Raw genomic sequence first — 18,810 nt, 5'->3', positions numbered from 1 at the left:
AACACAATTGCCTCAGCTGTGTGATGTTTAATGTGCTTTTCAGACATGGTTTAGCACAGACCACCCAGAAAGTATTGCTGTTTGAATGATCTAAACCAGTATGTTTCTCAAAGTCATTAATGTTCTGCTTATTTGTGTTAGGTGTTTGCAGAGAACAAAGATGAGATTGCATTGGTGCTGTTCGGGACAAATGACACAAATAATGCGCTGGCTGATAGGGATCAGTATCAGAACATCACAGTGCAGCGGCATCTCATGCTACCGGACTTCGATCTTCTAGAGGAGATTCAGAATGTTATCCAGCCCGGTGATGAGCAAGCCGACTGTATCCTCCTGCCTTCTTCTGAGCTGAAAACAGATTGCTTATGTCCATTGTGAGTTTTGTATTGCTGTCATTCACTCACTCACTCACTCACTCACTCACCCTTTCTTTACTCCATTTAAAGCTATACATTTATGAGCCCAAATTACTGTAAGATTAGTTTACTTTTAATTTAATTTCTCTGACGTCCTAAGTGGATGCTGGGGACTCCGTCAGGACCATGGGGTTTAGCGGCTCCGCAGGAGACAGGGCACAAAACTAAAGCTTTAGGATCAGGTGGTGTGTACTGGCTCCTCCCCCTATGACCCTCCTCCAAGCCCCAGTTAGGTTTTTGTGCCCGTCCGAGCAGGGTGCAATCTAGGTGGCTCTCTTAAGGAGCTGCTTAGAAAAAGTTTTTAGGTTTCTTATTTTCAGTGAGTCCTGCTGGCAACAGGCTCACTGCATCGAGGGACTTAGGGGAGAGAAGTTCAACTCACCTGCGTGCAGGATGGATTGACTTCTTAGGCTACTGGACACCATTAGCTCCAGAGGGAGTCGGAACACAGGTCTCACCCTGGGGTTCGTCCCGGAGCCGCGCCGCCGACCCCCCTTGCAGATGCTGAAGATTGAAGGTCCAGAAACCGGCGGCAGAAGGCTTTTCAGTCTTCATGAAGGTAGCGCACAGCACTGCAGCTGTGCGCCATTGTTGTCACACACTTCACACCAACGGTCACGGAGGGTGCAGGGCGTTGCTGGGGGCGCCCTGGGCAGCAATGTATAATACCTTATTCTGGCTAAAAATACATCACATATAGCCCCTGGAGGCTATATGGATGTATTTAACCCCTGCCAGGTCTCAGAAAAACGGGAGAAGAAGCCCGCCGAAAAGGGGGCGGGGCCTATTCTCCTCAGCACACAGCGCCATTTTCCCTCACAGAAAGGCTGGTGGGAAGGCTCCCAGGCTCTCCCCTGCACTGCACTACAGAAACAGGGTTAAAACAGAGAGGGGGGGCACTTATTTGGCGATATGTATATATATATTAAAATGCTATAAGGGAAAAACACTTATATAAAGGTTGTCCCTGTATAATATAGCGTTTTTGGTGTGTGCTGGCAAACTCTCCCTCTGTCTCCCCAAAGGGCTAGTGGGGTCCTGTCCTCTATCAGAGCATTCCCTGTGTGTGTGCTGTGTGTCGGTACTTGTGTGTCGACATGTATGAGGACGATGTTGGTGAGGAGGCGGAGCAATTGCCGGTAATGGTGATGTCACTCTCTAGGGAGTCCACACCGGAATGGATGGCTTATTTAAGGAATTACGTGATAATGTCAACACGCTGCAAGGTCGGTTGACGACATGAGACGGCCGGCAAACCAATTAGTACCTGTCCAGGCGTCTAAAACACCGTCAGGGGCGTTAAAACGTCCTTTTACCTCAGTCGGTCGACACAGACACGGACACTGACTCCAGTGTCGACGGTGAAGAAACAAACGTATTTTCCTATAGGGCCACACGTTACTTGTTAAGGGCAATGAAGGAGATGTTACATATTTCTGATACTACAAGTACCACAAAAAAGGGTATTATGTGGAGTGTGAAAAAACTACATGTGGTTTTTCCTGAATCAGATAAATTAAATGAAGTGTGTGATGATGCGTGGGTTTCCCCCGATAGAAAATTATTGGCGGTATACCCTTTCCCGCCAGAAGTTATGGCGCGTTGGGAAACACACCTTAGGGTGGATAAGGCGCTCACACGCTTATAAAAACAAGTGGCGTTACCGTCTCCAGATACGGACGCCCTCAAGGAGCCAACTGATAGGAGGTTGGAAAATATCCTAAAAAGTATATACACACATACTGGTGTTATACTGCGACCAGCGATCGCCTCAGCCTGGATGGGCAGCGCTGGGGTGGCTTGGTCGGATTCCCTGACTGGAAATATTGATACCCTTGACAGGGACAGTATTTTATTGACTATAGAGCATTTAAAAGATGCATTTCTATATATGCGTAACTCTGGCATCAAGAGTAAGTGCGATGTCCATATCTGCCAGACGATGTTTATGGACACGACAGTGGTCAGGTGATGCAGATTCCAAACGGCACATGGAAGTATTGCCGTATAAAGGGGAGGAGTTATTTGGGGTCGGTCCATCGGACCTGGTGGCCACGGCAACAGCTAGAAAATCCACCTTTTTTACCCCAAGTCACATCTCAGCAGAAAAAGACATAGTCTTTTCAGCCTCAGTCCTTTCGTCCCCATAATATCTGCCCAGGGATAGAGGTAAGGGAAGAAGACTGCAGCAGGCAGCCCATTCCCAGGAACAGAAGCCTTCCACCGCTTCTGCCAAGTCCTCAGCATGACGCTGGGGCCGTACAAACAGGTGCGGTGGGGGGGTCGTCTCAAGAGTTTCAGCACGCAGTGGGCTCACTCGCAAGTGGACCCCTGGATCCTACAAGTAGTATCCCAGGGGTACAGATTGGAAATTCGAGACGTCTCCTCCTCGCAGGTTCCTGAAGTTTGCTTTACCAACGTCTACCTCCGACAGGGAGGCAGTATTGGAAACAATTCACAAGCTGTATTCCCAGCAGGTGATAATCAAAGTACCCCTCATACAACAAGTAAAGGGGTATTATTCCACACTATATTGTGGTACTGAAGCCAGACGGCTCGGTGAGACCTATTCTAAATGGAGTCACTCAGAGCAGTGATAGCGAACCAGGAAGAAGGGGACTATATGGTGTCCCTGGACATCAAGGATGCTTACCTCCATGTCCAAATTTGCCCTTCTCACAAAGGGTACCTCAGGTTCGTGGTACAAAACTGTCACTATCAGTTTCAGACGCTGCCGTTTGGATTGTCCACGGCACCCCGGGTCCTTACCAAGGTAATGGCCGAAATGATGATTCTTCTTCAAAGAAAAGGCGTCTTAATTATCCCTTACTTGGACGATCTCCTGATAAGGGCAAGGTCCAGAGAACAGTTGGAGGTCTGAGTAGCACTATCTCAAGTAGTTCTACGACAGCACGGGTGGATTCTAAATATTCCAAAATCGCAGCTGTCTCCGACGACACGTCTGCTGTCCCTAGGGATGATTCTGGACACAGTCCAGAAAAAGGTGTTTCTCCCGGAGGAGAAAGCCAGGGAGTTATCCGAGCTAGTCAGGAACCTCCAAAAACCAGGAAAAGTGTCAGTGCATCATTGCACAAGGGTCCTGGGAAAAATGGTGGCTTCTTACGAAGCGATTCCATTCGGCAGATTTCACGCAAGAACTTTTCAGTGAGATCTGCTGGACAAATGGTCCGGATCGCATCTTCAGATGCATCAGCGGATAACCCTGTCTCCAAGGACAAGGGTGTCTCTTCTGTGGTGGCTGCAGAGTGCTCATCTACTAAAGTGCCACAGTTATGCATTCAGGACTGGGTCCTGGTGACCACGGATTCCAGCTTGAAAGGCTGGGGAGCAGTCACACAGGGAAAAAAATTTCCAGGGAGTGTGATCAAGTCTGGGGACTTCTCTCCGCATAAATATACCGGAGCTAAGAGCAATTTACAATGCTCTAAGCTTAGCAAGACCTCTGCTTCAAGGTCAGCCGGTATTGATCCAGTGGGACAACATCACGGCAGTCGCCCACGTAAACAGACAGGGCGGCACAAGAAGCAGGAGGACAATGGCAGAAACTGCAAGGATTCTTCGCTGGGCGGAAAATCATGTGATAGCACTGTCAGCAGTTTTCATTCCGGGAGTGGACAACTGGGAAGCAGACTTCCTCAGCACGACCTCCACCCGGGAGAGTGGGGACTTAATCGAGAAGTTGTTTCCACATGATTGTGCACCGTTGGGAAAGACCAAAGGTGGACATGATGGCGTCCCGCCTGAACAAAAAACTGGACAGGTATTGCGCCAGGTCAAGAGACCCTCAGGAAATAGCTGTGGACGTTCTGGTAACACCATGGGTGTACCAGTCGGTGTATGTGTTCCCTCCTCTGCTTCTCATACCAAAGGTACTGAGAATTATAAGACGTAGAGGAGTAAGAACTATACTCGTGGCTCCGGATGGGCCAAGAAGGACTTGGTACCCGGAACTTCATGAGATGCTCACAGAGGACTCAGGGCCTCTGCCGATAAGAAGGGACTTGCTTCAGCAAGTACCATGTCTGTTCCAAGACTTACCGCGGGTGCGTTTGACGGCATGGCGGTTGAACGCCGGATCCTAAGGGAAAAAAGGCATTCCGGAAGAGGTCATTCCTACCCTGGTCAAAGCCAGGAAGGAGGTGACCGCACAACATTATCACCACATGTGGCGAAAATATGTTGCGTGGTGTGAGGCCAGGAAGGCCCCACGAAGAAATTTCAACTCGGTCGATTCCTGCATTTCTTGCAAACAGGAGTGTCTATGGGCCTCAAATTGGGGTCCATTAAGGTTCAAATTTCGGCCCTGTCGATTTTCTTCCAGAAAGAATTGGCTTCAGTTCCTGAAGTCCAGAAATTTGACAAGGGAGTACTGCATATACAACCCCCTTTTGTGCCTCCAGTGGCACTGTGGGATCTCAACGTAGTCCTGGGATTCCTCAAATCACGTTGGTTTAAACCGCTCAAATCTGTGGATTTGAAATATCTCACATGGAAAGTGACCATGATGTTGGCCCTGGCCTCGGCCAGGCGAGTGTCAGAATTGGCGGCTTTGTCTCACAAAAGCCCATATCTGATTGTCCATTCGGACAGGGCAGAGCTGCGGACTCGTCCCCAGTTTCTCCCTAAGGTGGTGTCAGCGTTTCATCTGAACCAGCTTATTGTGGTACCTGCGGCTACTAGAGACTTGGAGGACTCCAAGTTGCTAGATGTTGTCAGGGCCCTGAAAATATAGATTTCCAGGACGGCTGGAGTCAGGAAAACTGACTTGCTGTTATCCTGTATACACCCAAAAAACTGGGTGCTCTTGCTTCTAAGCAGACGATTGCTAGTTGAATGTGTAGTACAATTCAGCTTGCACATTCTGTGGCAGGACTGCCACAGCCAAAATATATAAATGCCCATTCCACAAGGAAGGGGGCTCATCTTGGGCGACTGCCCGAGGGGTCTCGGCTTTACAACTTTGCCGAGCTGCTACTTGGTCAGGGGCACATCCTGGCTGAGGAGGACCTGGAGTTCTCTCACTCGGTGCTGCAGAGTCATCCGCACTTTCCCGCCCGTTTGGGAGCTTTGGTATAATCCCCATGGTCCTGACGGAGTCCCCAGCATACACTTAGGACGTCAGAGAAAATAAGATTTTACTTACCGATAAATCTATTTCTCGTAGTCCGTAGTGGATGCTGGGCGCCCATCCCAAGTGCGGATTGTCTGCAATACTTGTACATAGTTATTGATACAAAAAAAAAAAAAAAAAAAAAAAATCGGGTTGTTATTGTTGTGAGCCGTCTGTTCAGAGGCTCCTACGTTTGTCATACTGTTAACTGGGTTTAGATCACAAGTTATACGGTGTGATTGGTGTAGCTGGTATGAGTCTTACCCGGGATTCAATATCCTTCCTTATTGTGTACGCTCGTCCGGGCACAGTATCCTAACTGAGGCTTGGAGGAGGGTCATAGGGGGAGGAGCCAGTACACACCACCTGATCCTAAAGCTTTAGTTTTGTGCCCTGTCTCCTGCGGAGCCGCTAATCCCCATGGTCCTGACGGAGTCCCCAGCATCCACTACGGACTACGAGAAATAGATTTATCGGTAAGTAAAATCTTATTTTTTCCAAGTGTCTTAAGATTGAAGGGAAATCAGGAATTTATTGCGGGCGTGACTTCTCAGTGTTGAAGCTTTACATTACATTGCGTTCAAGAAGGTTTCTGTCTTGCAGAAATGCAACTGGAAGTTGTAACGTGTGTCCTAGTATAAGTATCGGAGGACAGCAGGATTATTCTATTTGTGGGGTGAGAAAGGCTGTGCGGACAACACAACCCTGACTATACCTTCCCCAATTTGCTAGCGCGTTTATTTAATACTCTACGAATTATTTGAATTTGCTAATGGCAAGGATCACCCCTGCCCAAACAGCTTGCGTAGTATGGCTAACCCCTCTATTTTCCAGGGCAGGAGTATTTACCATGCCCCCCCCCAGGCTCTCCCATAATTTCCTTATACAGGTTGAGTATCCCATATCCAAATATTCCAAAATACGGAATATTCCGAAATACAGACTTTTTTGAGTGAGAGTGAAATAGTCAAACCTTTGTTTTTTGATGGCTCAATGTACACAACCTTTGTTTAATACACAAAGTTATTAAAAATATTGTATTAAATGACCTTTAGGCTGTGTGTATAAGGTGTATATGAAACATAGATGAATTGTGTGAATGTAGACACACTTTGGTTAATGCACAAAGTTATAAAAAATATTGGCTAAAATGACCTTCAGGCTGTGTGTATAAGCTGTATATGAAACATAAATGCATTCTGTGCTTAGATTTAGGTCCCATCGCCATGATATCTCATTATGGTATGCAATTATTCCAAAATACGGAATAATCCGATATCCAAAATACCTCTGGTCCCAAGCATTTTGGATAAGGGATACTCAACCTGTAACTACCTTCATGTGTCTTGAGTAGGCACTGCCCAGGAATGCCCGGCACATTTCCAGTACACTTTGGATACTGTGGAATTGCACCTTAGTGTGTACACACCATGCACACCGTCAGCCATTTAGGCGAATATTAGAATTGCGTGCAATTTAGAATCTGGTCCATAATCCACATTCAACTTTAGGTAGATACCTAAAGGGTTGTAATTCTTACAGCTGCTGCTTTCATTTAAAAAAAAACAAGCCGCAAAGAAAAAAAGTTAAAAAAACAGGATATGTAATGTGTATTAGGACATGATTAAAAGTAACTGTAATACAATTTTATGAACCAGTAACAGAATAATTACCATAACCCAACCTAATACTGTACAGAGTGGTACAAATATTAGTGGAGTGACAAATGGCTTCACTAGTGATCCAGGCCCTGTATTGGCACTTTTCCTATCCTGGTTGATGTATCATCGGTCCTGATCAGGCATCACCCTGCTTTGGGCAAGCACCCACCAAAGATCATAGGATAGCTACCACTTGTAGCTTGCATGGTTTCGTACTATCTTGATCCTGATATCCAAGTCAGTGGGGTTCATATTCACCAGCAACAGCTGCCAACAGAACTCTTAACTAAGAACACCCTTGCATCCCTTGGGATGGCACTTTAAATTCTCCCATTTTGCAAAACTCTGGGTGTGAGAATGTCTTGGCTCCGTTCCAGTCTCTGCAGTGCTGGTCCAAAAGGATTGGCACTGTCTGCTTCCCTTCTATGGGGTATATGCAATTAGCGGCGAATCGCGGCAAATTATCGGCCGTTTTTCAGCGGCTGACCGCGGGTAACCCCACCGCTGACGGCAAAGTTCCCACCATTGAAAGTAATGGAGAGGCTTTGCGAGGCGCTGTCTGAGGTCACACGCGCACAGCCAATCAGGTGAGCGCCACGGAAGCAGCGCTTCCTGATTGGCTGAAGGGACCTCAGTGACAGCAGTCACGTGGTGTCCCGGCATTCGGGGAAAGGGGTCTGATGTGTAAACATGGGACCCCTTTCAGTCCGTGGTTCGGGTAAATGCGGTTTGTTTTTTTGCCAAGTACGTGGATTTATATCTGGACACTGGATTGAGGTGAGTATAATTTGATTCACAGGTACCCCGAATCGTCGGATCAGGAGACGTGGCAGTCGGCGTGTCAACATAGGTAAGTATGTGTGTGTCGGCAGGTGTGTAATAAAGTTTCTCTGACATCCTAGTGGATGCTGGGAACTCCGTAAGGACCATGGGGAATAGACGGGCTCCGCAGGAGACTGGGCACACTATAAGAAAGATTTGGTACTACCTGGTGTGCACTGGCTCCTCCCTCTATGCCCCTCCTCCAGACCTCAGTTAGATTTCTGTGCCCGGCCGAGCTGGATGCACACTAGGGGCTCTCCTGAGCTCCTAGAAAGAAAGTATATGTTAGGTTTTTTATTTTACAGTGAGACCTGCTGGCAACAGGCTCACTGCAACGAGGGACTAAGGGGAGAAGAAGCGAACCTACCTGCTTGCAGCTAGCTTGGGCTTCTTAGGCTACTGGACACCATTAGCTCCAGAGGGATCGACCGCAGGACCCGTCCTTGGTGTTCGTTCCCGGAGCCGCGCCGCCGTCTCCCTTACAGAGCCAGAAGCAAGAAGATGGTCCGGAAAATCGGCGGCAGAAGACTTCAGTCTTCACCAAGGTAGCGCACAGCACTGCAGCTGTGCGCCATTGCTCCTCATACACACTTCACATTCCGGTCAGTGAGGGTGCAGGGCGCTGGGGGGGTCGCCCTGAGCAGCAATAAAATCACCTTGGCTGGCAAAATAACCACAATATATAGCCCCAGAGGCTATATATGTGGTAATTACCCCTGCCAGAATACAGAAAAAAGCGGGAGAAAAGTCAGCCGAAAAAGGGGCGGAGCCATCTCCCTCAGCACACTGGCGCCATTTCTCCCTCACCGTTCCACTGGAAGGAAGCTCCCTGTCTCTCCCCTGCAGTCTACACTACAGAAAAGGGTAAAAAAGAGAGGGGGGGCACAAATTTGAGGCGCAGTAAATATTATAGCAGCTATAGGGGACATAATTCAGTTAGTCCCTGCATTATATAGCGCTCTGGTGTGTGCTGGCATACTCTCTCTCTGTCTCCCCAAAGGGCTTTTGTGGGGTCCTGTCTCCTTTAAGAGCATTCCCTGTGTGTGTGTGCGGTGTGTCGGTACGGCTGTGTCGACATGTTTGATGAGGAGACTTATGTGGAGGCGGAGCAGATGCCTATAAATGTGATGTCACCCCCTGCGGGGCAGACACCTGAGTGGATGGACTTATGGAAGGAATTACGTGCAAGTGTCGACTCCTTACATAAAAAATTTGACGACATGCCAAATGCGGGACAGCCGGCTTCTCAGCTCGTGCCTGCCCAGGCAATTCAAAGGCCATCAGGGGCTCTAAAACGCCCACTACCTCAGATGGCAGACACAGATGTCGACACGGATACTGATACCAGTGTCGACGACGATGAGTCAAATTTAATGTCCACTAGGGCCATTCGTTGCATGATTGAGGCAATGAAAGAGGTTTTACACATTTCTGATATAAACCCAGGTACCTCAAAAAAGGGTATTATGTTTGGGGAGAAAAAACTACCAATAGTTTTTCCCCCATCTGAAGAATTAAATGAAGTGTGTGAAGAAGCGTGGGCTTTCCCTGATAAAAAATTGGTGATTTCAAAAAAATTACTAATGGCGTTCCCTTTCTCGCCAGAGGATAGGTCACGTTGGGAAACTCCCCCTAGGGTGGATAAAGCGCTCACACGTTTGTGTAAAAAGGTGGCACTACCGTCTCCGGATACGGCCGCCCTAAAGGAACCTGTTGATAGAAAGCAGGAGGCTATCCTAAAGTCTATATATACACACACTGGTGTTATACTGAGACCAGCTATTGCTTTAGCGTGGATGTGCAGTGCTGCTGCTGCTTGGTCAGATTCCCTGTCAGAAAATATTGACACCCTGGACAGGGACACTATATTGCTAACCGTAGAGCATATAAAAGACTCAGTCTTGTACATGAGAGATGCACAGAGGGAGATCTGCCGGCTGGCATCTAGAATAAGTGCATTGTCCATTTCTGCTAGGAGAGGCTTATGGACTCGGCAGTGGACAGGGGATGCAGATTCTAAAAGGCACATGGAAGTTTTGCCTTATAAGGGTGAGGAGTTATTCGGGGATGGTCTCTCAGACCTTGTTTCCACAGCAACAGCTGGGAAGTCAGCATTTTTGCCCCATGTCCCCTCACAGCCTAAGAAAGCGCCGTATTATCAGGTACAGTCCTTTCGACCCCAGAAAAACAGGCGGAGAAAAGGCGGGTCCTTTCTGTCTAGAGGCAGAGGAAGGGGAAAAAAGCTGCAACACGCAGCAGGTTCCCAGGAACAAAAGTCCTCCCCCGCTTCTTCCAAATCCGCCGCATGACGGTGGGGCTCCACAGGCGGAGCCAGGTACGGTGGGGGGCCGCCTCAAAAATTTCAGCGATCAGTGGGTTCGCTCACGGGTGGATCCCTGGATCCTTCAAGTAGTATCTCAGGGGTACAAGCTGGAATTCGAGGCGCCTCCCCCCCGCCGTTTCCTCAAATCGGCCTTACCGACAACTCCCTCGGGCAGGGAGGCTGTACTAGAGGCAATTCACAAGCTGTATTCCCAGCAGGTGATAGTCAAAGTACCCCTATTTCAGCAAGGAAGGGGTTACTATTCCACACTGTTTGTGGTACCGAAACCGGACGGTTCGGTGAGACCCATTTTAAATTTGAAATCCTTGAACACATACATAAAAAGATTCAAGTTCAAGATGGAATCGCTCAGGGCGGTTATTGCAAGCCTGGACGAGGGGGATTACATGGTATCCCTGGACATCAAGGATGCTTACCTGCATGTCCCAATTTACCTTCCTCACCAGGAGTACCTCAGATTTGTGGTACAGGATTGCCATTACTAATTCCAGACACTACCGTTTGGACTGTCCACGGCACCGAGGGTGTTTACCAAGGTAATGGCAGAAATGATGATACTCCTTCGAAAAAAGGGAGTTTTAATTATCCCATACTTGGACGATCTCCTAATAAAGGCGAGGTCCAGGGAGCAGTTACTGGTCGGAGTAGCACTATCTCGGGAAGTGCTACAACAGCATGGCTGGATTCTAAACATTCCAAAGTCACAACTGGTTCCTTCCACACGCTTACTGTTCCTGGGGATGATTCTGGACACAGAACAGAAAAAAGTGTTTCTCCCGCAGGAGAAAGCCAAGGAGCTGTCATCTCTAGTCAGAGACCTCCTAAAACCAAAACGGGTATCGGTGCATCACTGCACACGAGTCCTGGGAAAAATGGTGGCTTCGTACGAAGCAATTCCATTCGGCAGGTTCCATGCAAGGACCTTCCAGTGGGACCTCTTGGACAAGTGGTCGGGATCGCATCTTCAGATGCATCAACTGATAACCCTGTCTCCAAGGACCAGGGTGTCTCTACTGTGGTGGCTGCAGAGTGCTCATCTTCTAGAGGGCCGCAGCAATTCCATTCGGCAGGTTCCATGCAAGGACCTTCCAGTGGGACCTCTTGGACAAGTGGTCGGGATCGCATCTTCAGATGCATCAACTGGTAACCCTGTCTCCAAGGACCAGGGTGTCTCTACTGTGGTGGCTGCAGAGTGCTCATCTTCTAGAGGGCCGCAGATTCGGCATACAGGACTGGGTCCTGGTGACCACGGATGCCAGCCTTCGGGGCAGGGGCGCAGTCACACAGGGAAGAAATTTCCAGGGACTTTGGTCAAGTCAGGAGTCGTCCCTACACATAAACATTCTGGAACTGAGGGCCATTTACAATGCCCTAAGTCAGGCAAGGCCCCTCCTTCAAAACCAGCCTGTTCTGATCCAATCAGACAACATCACGGCAGTCGCCCATGTAAACCGACAGGGCGGCACAAGAAGCAGGGTGGCGATGGCAGAAGCCACAAGGATTCTCCGATGGGCAGAAAATCACGTACTAGCACTGTCAGCAGTGTTCATTCCGGGAGTGGACAACTGGGAAGCAGACTTCCTCAGCAGACACGACCTACACCCGGGAGAGTGGGGACTTCATCCAGAAGTCTTCCTATTGTTGGTAAACCGTTGGGAAAGTCCACAGGTGGACATGATGGCGTCCCGCCTCAACAAAAAGCTAAAGAGATATTGCGCCAGGTCAAGGGACCCTCAGGCGATAGCTGTGGACGCTCTAGTGACACCGTGGGTGTACCAGTCGGTTTATGTGTTCCCTCCTCTGCCTCTCATACCAAAGGTACTGAGAATAATAAGAAGGCGAGGAGTAAGAATGATACTCGTGGTTCCGGATTGGCCAAAAAGAGCTTGGTACCCGGAACTTCAAGAAATGTTATCAGAGGACCCATGGCCTCTACCGCTCAGACAGGATCTGCTACAGCAGGGGCCCTGTCTGTTCCAAGACTTACCGCGGCTGCGTTTGACGGCATGGCGGTTGAATTCCGGATCCTAAAGGAAAAGGGCATTCCGGAGGAAGTCATTCCTACGCTGATAAAAGCCAGGAAAGAAGTAACCGCAAACCATTATCACCGCATTTGGCGAAAATATGTTGCGTGGTGTGAGGCCAGGAAGGCCCCTACAGAGGAATTTCAGCTGGGTCGTTTTCTGCACTTCCTACAGTCAGGAGTGACTATGGGCCTAAAATTGGGTTCCATTAAGGTCCAGATTTCGGCTCTGTCGATTTTCTTCCAGAAAGAACTGGCTTCACTGCCTGAAGTTCAGACTTTTGTAAAGGGAGTGCTTCATATTCAGCCCCCTTTTGTGCCTCCTGTGGCACCTTGGGATCTCAATGTGGTGTTGAGTTTCCTAAAATCACATTGGTTTGAACCACTTAAAACCGTGGATCTGAAGTATCTCACGTGGAAAGTGGTCATGTTATTGGCCTTGGCTTCGGCCAGGCGTGTGTCAGAATTGGCGGCTTTGTCATGTAAAAGCCCTTATCTGATTTTCCATATGGATAGGGCAGAATTGAGGACTCGTCCCCAGTTTCTCCCTAAGGTGGTATCTGCTTTTCACTTGAACCAACCTATTGTGGTGCCTGCGGCCACTAGGGACTTGGAGGATTCCAAGTTACTGGACGTAGTCAAGGCCTTGAAAATTTATGTTTCCAGGACGGCTGGAGTCAGGAAAACTGACTCGCTTTTTATCCTGTATGCACCCAACAAAATAGGTGCTCCTGCTTCTAAGCAGACTATTGCTCGCTGGATTTGTAGCACAATTCAGCTGGCGCATTCTGCGGCTGGATTGCCGCATCCTAAATCAGTGAAAACCCATTCCACGAGGAAGGTGGGCTCATCTTGGGCGGCTGCCCGAGGGGTCTCGGCTTTACAACTTTGCCGAGCTGCAACTTGGTCAGGGGCAAACACGTTTGCAAAATTCTACAAATTTGATACCCTGGCTGAGGAGGACCTTGAGTTCTCACATTCGGTGCTGCAGAGTCATCCGCACTCTCCCGCCCGTTTGGGAGCTTTGGTATAATCCCCATGGTCCTTACGGAGTCCCCAGCATCCACTAGGACGTCAGAGAAAATAATAATTTACTCACCGGTAATTCTATTTCTCGTAGTCCGTAGTGGATGCTGGGCGCCCACCCCAAGTGCGGATTGTCTGCAATACTTGTATATAGTTATTGCCTAACTAAAGGGTTATTGTTGAGCCATCTGTTGAGAGGCTCAGTTATATTTCATACTGTTAACTGGGTTTAATATCACGAGTTATACGGTGTGATTGGTGTGGCTGGTATGAGTCTTACCCGGGATTCAAAATCCTTCCTTATTGTGTCAGCTCTTCCGGGCACAGTATCCTAACTGAGGTCTGGAGGAGGGGCATAGAGGGAGGAGCCAGTGCACACCAGGTAGTACCAAATCTTTCTTATAGTGTGCCCAGTCTCCTGCGGAGCCTGTCTATTCCCCATGGTCCTTACGGAGTCCCCAGCATCCACTACAGACTACGAGAAATAGAATTACCGGTGAGTAAATTCAAAGGTGTGTGTCTCCTGTTTTTATTTGGGTATTTTTTTTCCAGTAGTATTACAGGTACCAGCGGGCCCGTTTTTCTCCCGCATGCTGGTACTTGTGGTTCTCCAAGTACCAGCTTGCGGGGGAGGCTTGCTGGGACTTGTAGTACTACTGGAAAAAACAATATTCATTTAAATTTTCTCAAGGCAATCAGCCTCCCATCCGCAGCCCTTGGATGGGGGGGACAGCCTCGGGCTTCACCCCTGGCCCTTGGGTGGCTGGGGGGGGACGACCCCTTGATTGAAGTGGTCCCCACTCCCCCAGGGTACCCCGGCCAGGGGTGACTAGTTGGATATTTAATGCCACGGCCGCAGGGCGCTGTATAAAAGTGACCCCCGGCTGTGGCATTATCTGTCCAGCTAGTGGAGCCCGATGCTGGTGTATAAAATACGGGGGACCCCTACTCTTTTTGTCCCCCGTATTTTTTGCACCTGCACCAGGCGCAGAGCCCGGTGCTGGTTTTAAAAATACGGGGGATCCCCTGTCATTTTTCCCCCCGGATTTTTAGAACCAGGACCGGCTCGAAGAGCCCGAGGCTGGTTATGCTTTGTAGGGGGGACCCCACGCCATTTTTTACCGGGATTTTACCATTCCATCTAAAAATAAAATAAAAATAAAAAAAATATTATTTTAAAAAAAAATATAAAAAAATACTTGTGCCTCCAAAAAAGACAAACAAAGTACCTAATCCCTTCTAATATAAATAGATATGCTATTACCAATAAAAAAAACACCAAAAAAAACATGTTTTAATTTTTTTTTATTAGTTTCACCCACCAAAGTGTGGCGGATTGAAAATGACGAATTTACTGTCTAAAAGCACTGTTGTCGAATTTCCAAACTTCAATTGAATATACTTTGGTCGAATTGCAGCACTTGTATCATTGCAGAAAAGTCGAATTTGACAAAAGTCGAATTTCAAAAAGTCGAATTTTGAAAGTCCATTTTTTTGACGGAAAGTACTGAATTGCATTGACGATTTTTTTTTTTGGGGCGAAAAAGTCCAGTTTTTCGCCAATTTCGGGAATTCGACCGCAATTGCATATACCCCTATGACTGCTTGGATCATCTATTTCAAGCCTGCATGATCTTGAAGATAATGGACAGGGAACAACACCTTGTGATCCTTGTTAACTGAGTAGGGACAGTTACTTCTAGAAAGTTCACCTCCATAGGTGAATCTTGGTCTGCAGAAGCTACACCCCCCTCTCCCCTTTGCCTGTTATAAATAATGTACTAAAGATAATGTACTTTCTGCAGCGGGGTACACTGGGTTCCACAGGGATAACATCTGGGGGTGTAGAGTTGGATCTTGATCCGAGGCACCAACAGGCTAAAAGCCTATATAACTTTACTTAGTACTACACAGTATTGCTGGTTCAGTGCAGTTTTATTGTTTATCATAATTTCTGCATTGTGCATGTGACTGTGTGTGTGCATATAGCTGCTGTGTGATATCTGCTTTGTATATCTCACTCATACTGCCATCCCTATATTGTGTACCCTGAGGGGGGCTAGGTGCATCAGGGTTATTATTTGATATAGGTATTTCACAGGATATGCTTCTTTTGTATTTTTCTCTGTGATTCTCAGTCACCATATACCTCTTGAATCCTCTGTTTGTGCTGTCACGCTGCACAGGGGTTCTTGGTTAGATATTATGTCTGCTGATATTGTACTGTGTCGCCCGTGGTTTACGCTTTCATATCATGTCAGTTACATGGGGCGATGGTTCTGTGGCTGATCCCGCAATACGCGGTGGTGATGCTGCAGATGCATTAAAGGAAAACATAGCAGCGGATGGTTCAGGTTCTGGAGGTTCCTTACCCCTCCAGTCAGTTTGTAGCAACGGGGGCACATTATGACCCGCCTTGGGCTACTTTCTCTAATTTACTGACTACGCTGGTAACTAGACTTACGCCACCTATGGGACCCCATGTGCCTTTACAGCCACATATCGTCCCTGCGGTTAATCCGCCATGGGCAGATCTCCTGTCCACTCAGTTACACCAATTGAATCACTCATTGACTGAACAGAAACCTAACCCATCGCCCGCCTAAGACCAAGGGGTCCTCTAAGCGGGTTATTATTTCCTCACAATCCACTCATGTTTCAGATACTTTGTCCAATGAGGATGGCGTGTATACTGACCCCTCAGACACTGATCCAGATGCTTCTGATGGGGAGTCTGTTTCACAGGTGGATGTTCCTGACCTATTGGAGGCTATCAGGCTGATTCTTCAAATTGATGAGGACCCAGAACCTGTTGTTGCCTCTAAGAAACCTGATAGATTCAAACGTCAGAAGGTTACCAAATTAATTTTGCCTCATTCTGACCACTTAGTTGACATACGTCAGGAATCCTGGGAGAATCCAGGAAATAAATTCACACCTCACAAGAAGATGCTTGCTCGCTATGCCCTCGCTGCGGAGTTAAGTAAAAATTAGAAAACGCTGCCGCCGGTGGACTCGCAAGTCGCTTGGCTGGTGGTGTCCTCTGCTCTGCCTGTCACTACCATCACCTCTCTGAAGGAACCGACGGATAAGCTTGTGGAGGGTTGCTTAAAGTCTATTTATACCGTTGCGGGAGCTGTGCATCGGCCCACTATTGCGGCTCCTTGTGTTGCAGAGGCTATTGAAGCGTGGGCTCAGGAGGTGGAAGCAGAGCTGCCGTCCAATTTTTCTGATAATGCTAGACAATGTCTTTCGTATATTGTCACAGCCTCTCATTACATTAAGGAGGCGGCTTCTGATGCCGGTGTTCTGGCGGCCAAGGCCTCTACTACGTCCATTCTGACTCGCCGGATTTTCTGGTTGCGGTCCTGGTCTGTGGATCTGGACTCTTAAGAAAACCCTGGAGGTGCTCCCTTTTAAGGGGAACATCCTTTTTGGTGAGGATCTCAACAAGATTGTTGCTGACTTAGCTTCCGCTAAGGCGGCATGTCTTCCTAGTACTGCTCCTTCGGCTCCGAAGGATAAGAGTACTTCCTTTCATTCCTTTTGACCTCCAGGTAAAGCAAAGGGTCAGGCGTACCCGAAACAGGCTCGCACTTCCAAACCCACTAAGCCCAAACCTAAACGTGCCTGGGCTGCCCATCAGCCTGCTTCCAAATCAGACAAGCCTACTGCATGACGGGACGGGCCTCCCCCGGGGGGGGGGGTTACCAGAGTGGGAGGCCAACTTCTACGGTTTGCCCAGGTATGGATGAAGTCCACTTCTGACGCCTGGGTAAGGGAAGTCGTCACGGATACGCCATATCCTTCAAGAAACGTCTCCCTCATCAGTTTTGCCTGACGAACATCCCTTCAGGACAGGTGAAGGCAAAAACTCTTCATTTGGTAGTGCAGTCCCTCCTGGACACAGGAGTGGAAGTGCCGGTGCTTCTGGCTCAGAAAGGGAAGGGGTTCTATTCACCGCTGTTCCTATTTCGGAAACCGAATGGTTCCTCCCGGCCCATTCTCAACCTCAAGTCTTTAAACAAATTTGTGAGGGTCTACAAGTTTCGTACGGAAACTCTTCACTCTATTGTTCTGGCTTTGGAGCCCGGGGACTATATGGTTTCCCTGGACATACAGGATGCTTACCTCCCATATTCCTATTGCCATGTCGCATCAGCAATACCTGCGGTTTGCTATTGGCAATCTCCATGATCAATTCTGGGCCTTACCTTTTGGATTGACCACGGCGCCGCGAGTATTCACCAAGGTCATGGCGGTGATGACGGCCCTGCTCCGCCGTCAGGGTGTCAGGATTCTACTGTATCTGGACGACTTGCTGATCCTGGCAAATTCCCCAGACGTTCTCCTCCGTCATCTGGATCTGACGGTCCAGTTTCTGCAATCCCACGGGTGGCTCATCAACTGGAAGAAATCTTCCCTGGTCCCTGCTCAGAGCATGGTGCACCTGGGGGCATTGTTGGACACTCGCAACCAGTGGTTGTTCTTGTCACAGGAGAAGGTCCTAAACCTTCAGGACAGGATTCGATGCTTCCTCTCTCGCCCGCGAGTGTCGATACACTCTGCGATGCAAGTACTAGGCCTCATGGTGTCGGCTTTCGACATGGTAGAGTACGCTCAATTTCATACCCGTCCTCTGCAGAAGCTGATTCTTGCCAAGTGGGATGGCCTGCCTCAGCGGATCAGGTCTCACATGATCTCCTTGTCTCCGGCGCTGGGCTTTCTGGCTCATTCTGGTGTTTTGGGGTGCCACACCCTGCACCTAGATATAGCGCTAGGGACCCCAAATATACAGAGAGGCCTTGATGCGGCTTTGGGGCTTAACCACACATTTGCGCAAATATGTGTAACGAAGATCTCTGAATTCTATTATCATGTGGGATTTATATCTGGTTACTGTTATCCATTCAGTGTGCTGGGGAAACAATTGCTTTTTTTCTTGCTCAGAAATACCCCTTCCTTTCGAGCACCTGAATGATATCACTAAGCTAATTGAGCATTTACCAATCTATATGTCTGTTGTGAGAGGCAGAGAGGTTTCTGCATTAGGAGGAGGTGCAGGCCCTGACATGCCACATGGAGCATTATGGGGTTGCTCCAAGGTAGGTAGCTCTTAGCTTAGACATATTTTAGTAAGGAGCCATTATCATGTGGCTCCTTGCTGGTTAATATTAGACCCAGATTGGGGTAATGGAGGTGTGAGGTGTGGTGCCTCTGGACTGGCTGAGCTGGATGGCTTTAGTGTGGCATACCTTTACATTCTATTAACACTTTTCACTTATTAATTTTCTAACATTATTTCTCTATTTTAATTACATTTCATGTTTGTATCACCCCCTCTATAGCTTCGGCTTCCTAAATACTAATTTATTAACACTATAGTT

General features: G+C 48.2%; 1 protein-coding gene across 4 annotated transcripts in view; it reads left to right on the top strand.

The window, feature by feature from the left end:
- The window catches only part of XRCC5 (X-ray repair cross complementing 5), a 328,969-nt gene that overhangs the window by 88,475 nt on the left and 221,684 nt on the right, over positions 1–18,810 (top strand). For 3 of the 4 annotated variants that reach the window (XM_063933960.1, XM_063933962.1, XM_063933963.1), the window contains one exon: positions 142–325. In XM_063933960.1, the coding sequence (XP_063790030.1) occupies positions 142–325 (184 nt within the window). Of the gene's footprint in view, positions 1–141; positions 375–18,810 lie in introns of all 4 variants that reach the window. The other variant, XM_063933961.1, reaches the window with a different exon arrangement.

This window comes from Pseudophryne corroboree, chromosome 7, assembly GCF_028390025.1.
Source record: "Pseudophryne corroboree isolate aPseCor3 chromosome 7, aPseCor3.hap2, whole genome shotgun sequence".
Classification (NCBI taxonomy): domain Eukaryota; kingdom Metazoa; phylum Chordata; class Amphibia; order Anura; family Myobatrachidae; genus Pseudophryne; species Pseudophryne corroboree.
Note: the sequence above shows the minus strand (reverse complement) of the source record. Positions and strands in the feature narration are given on the sequence as shown.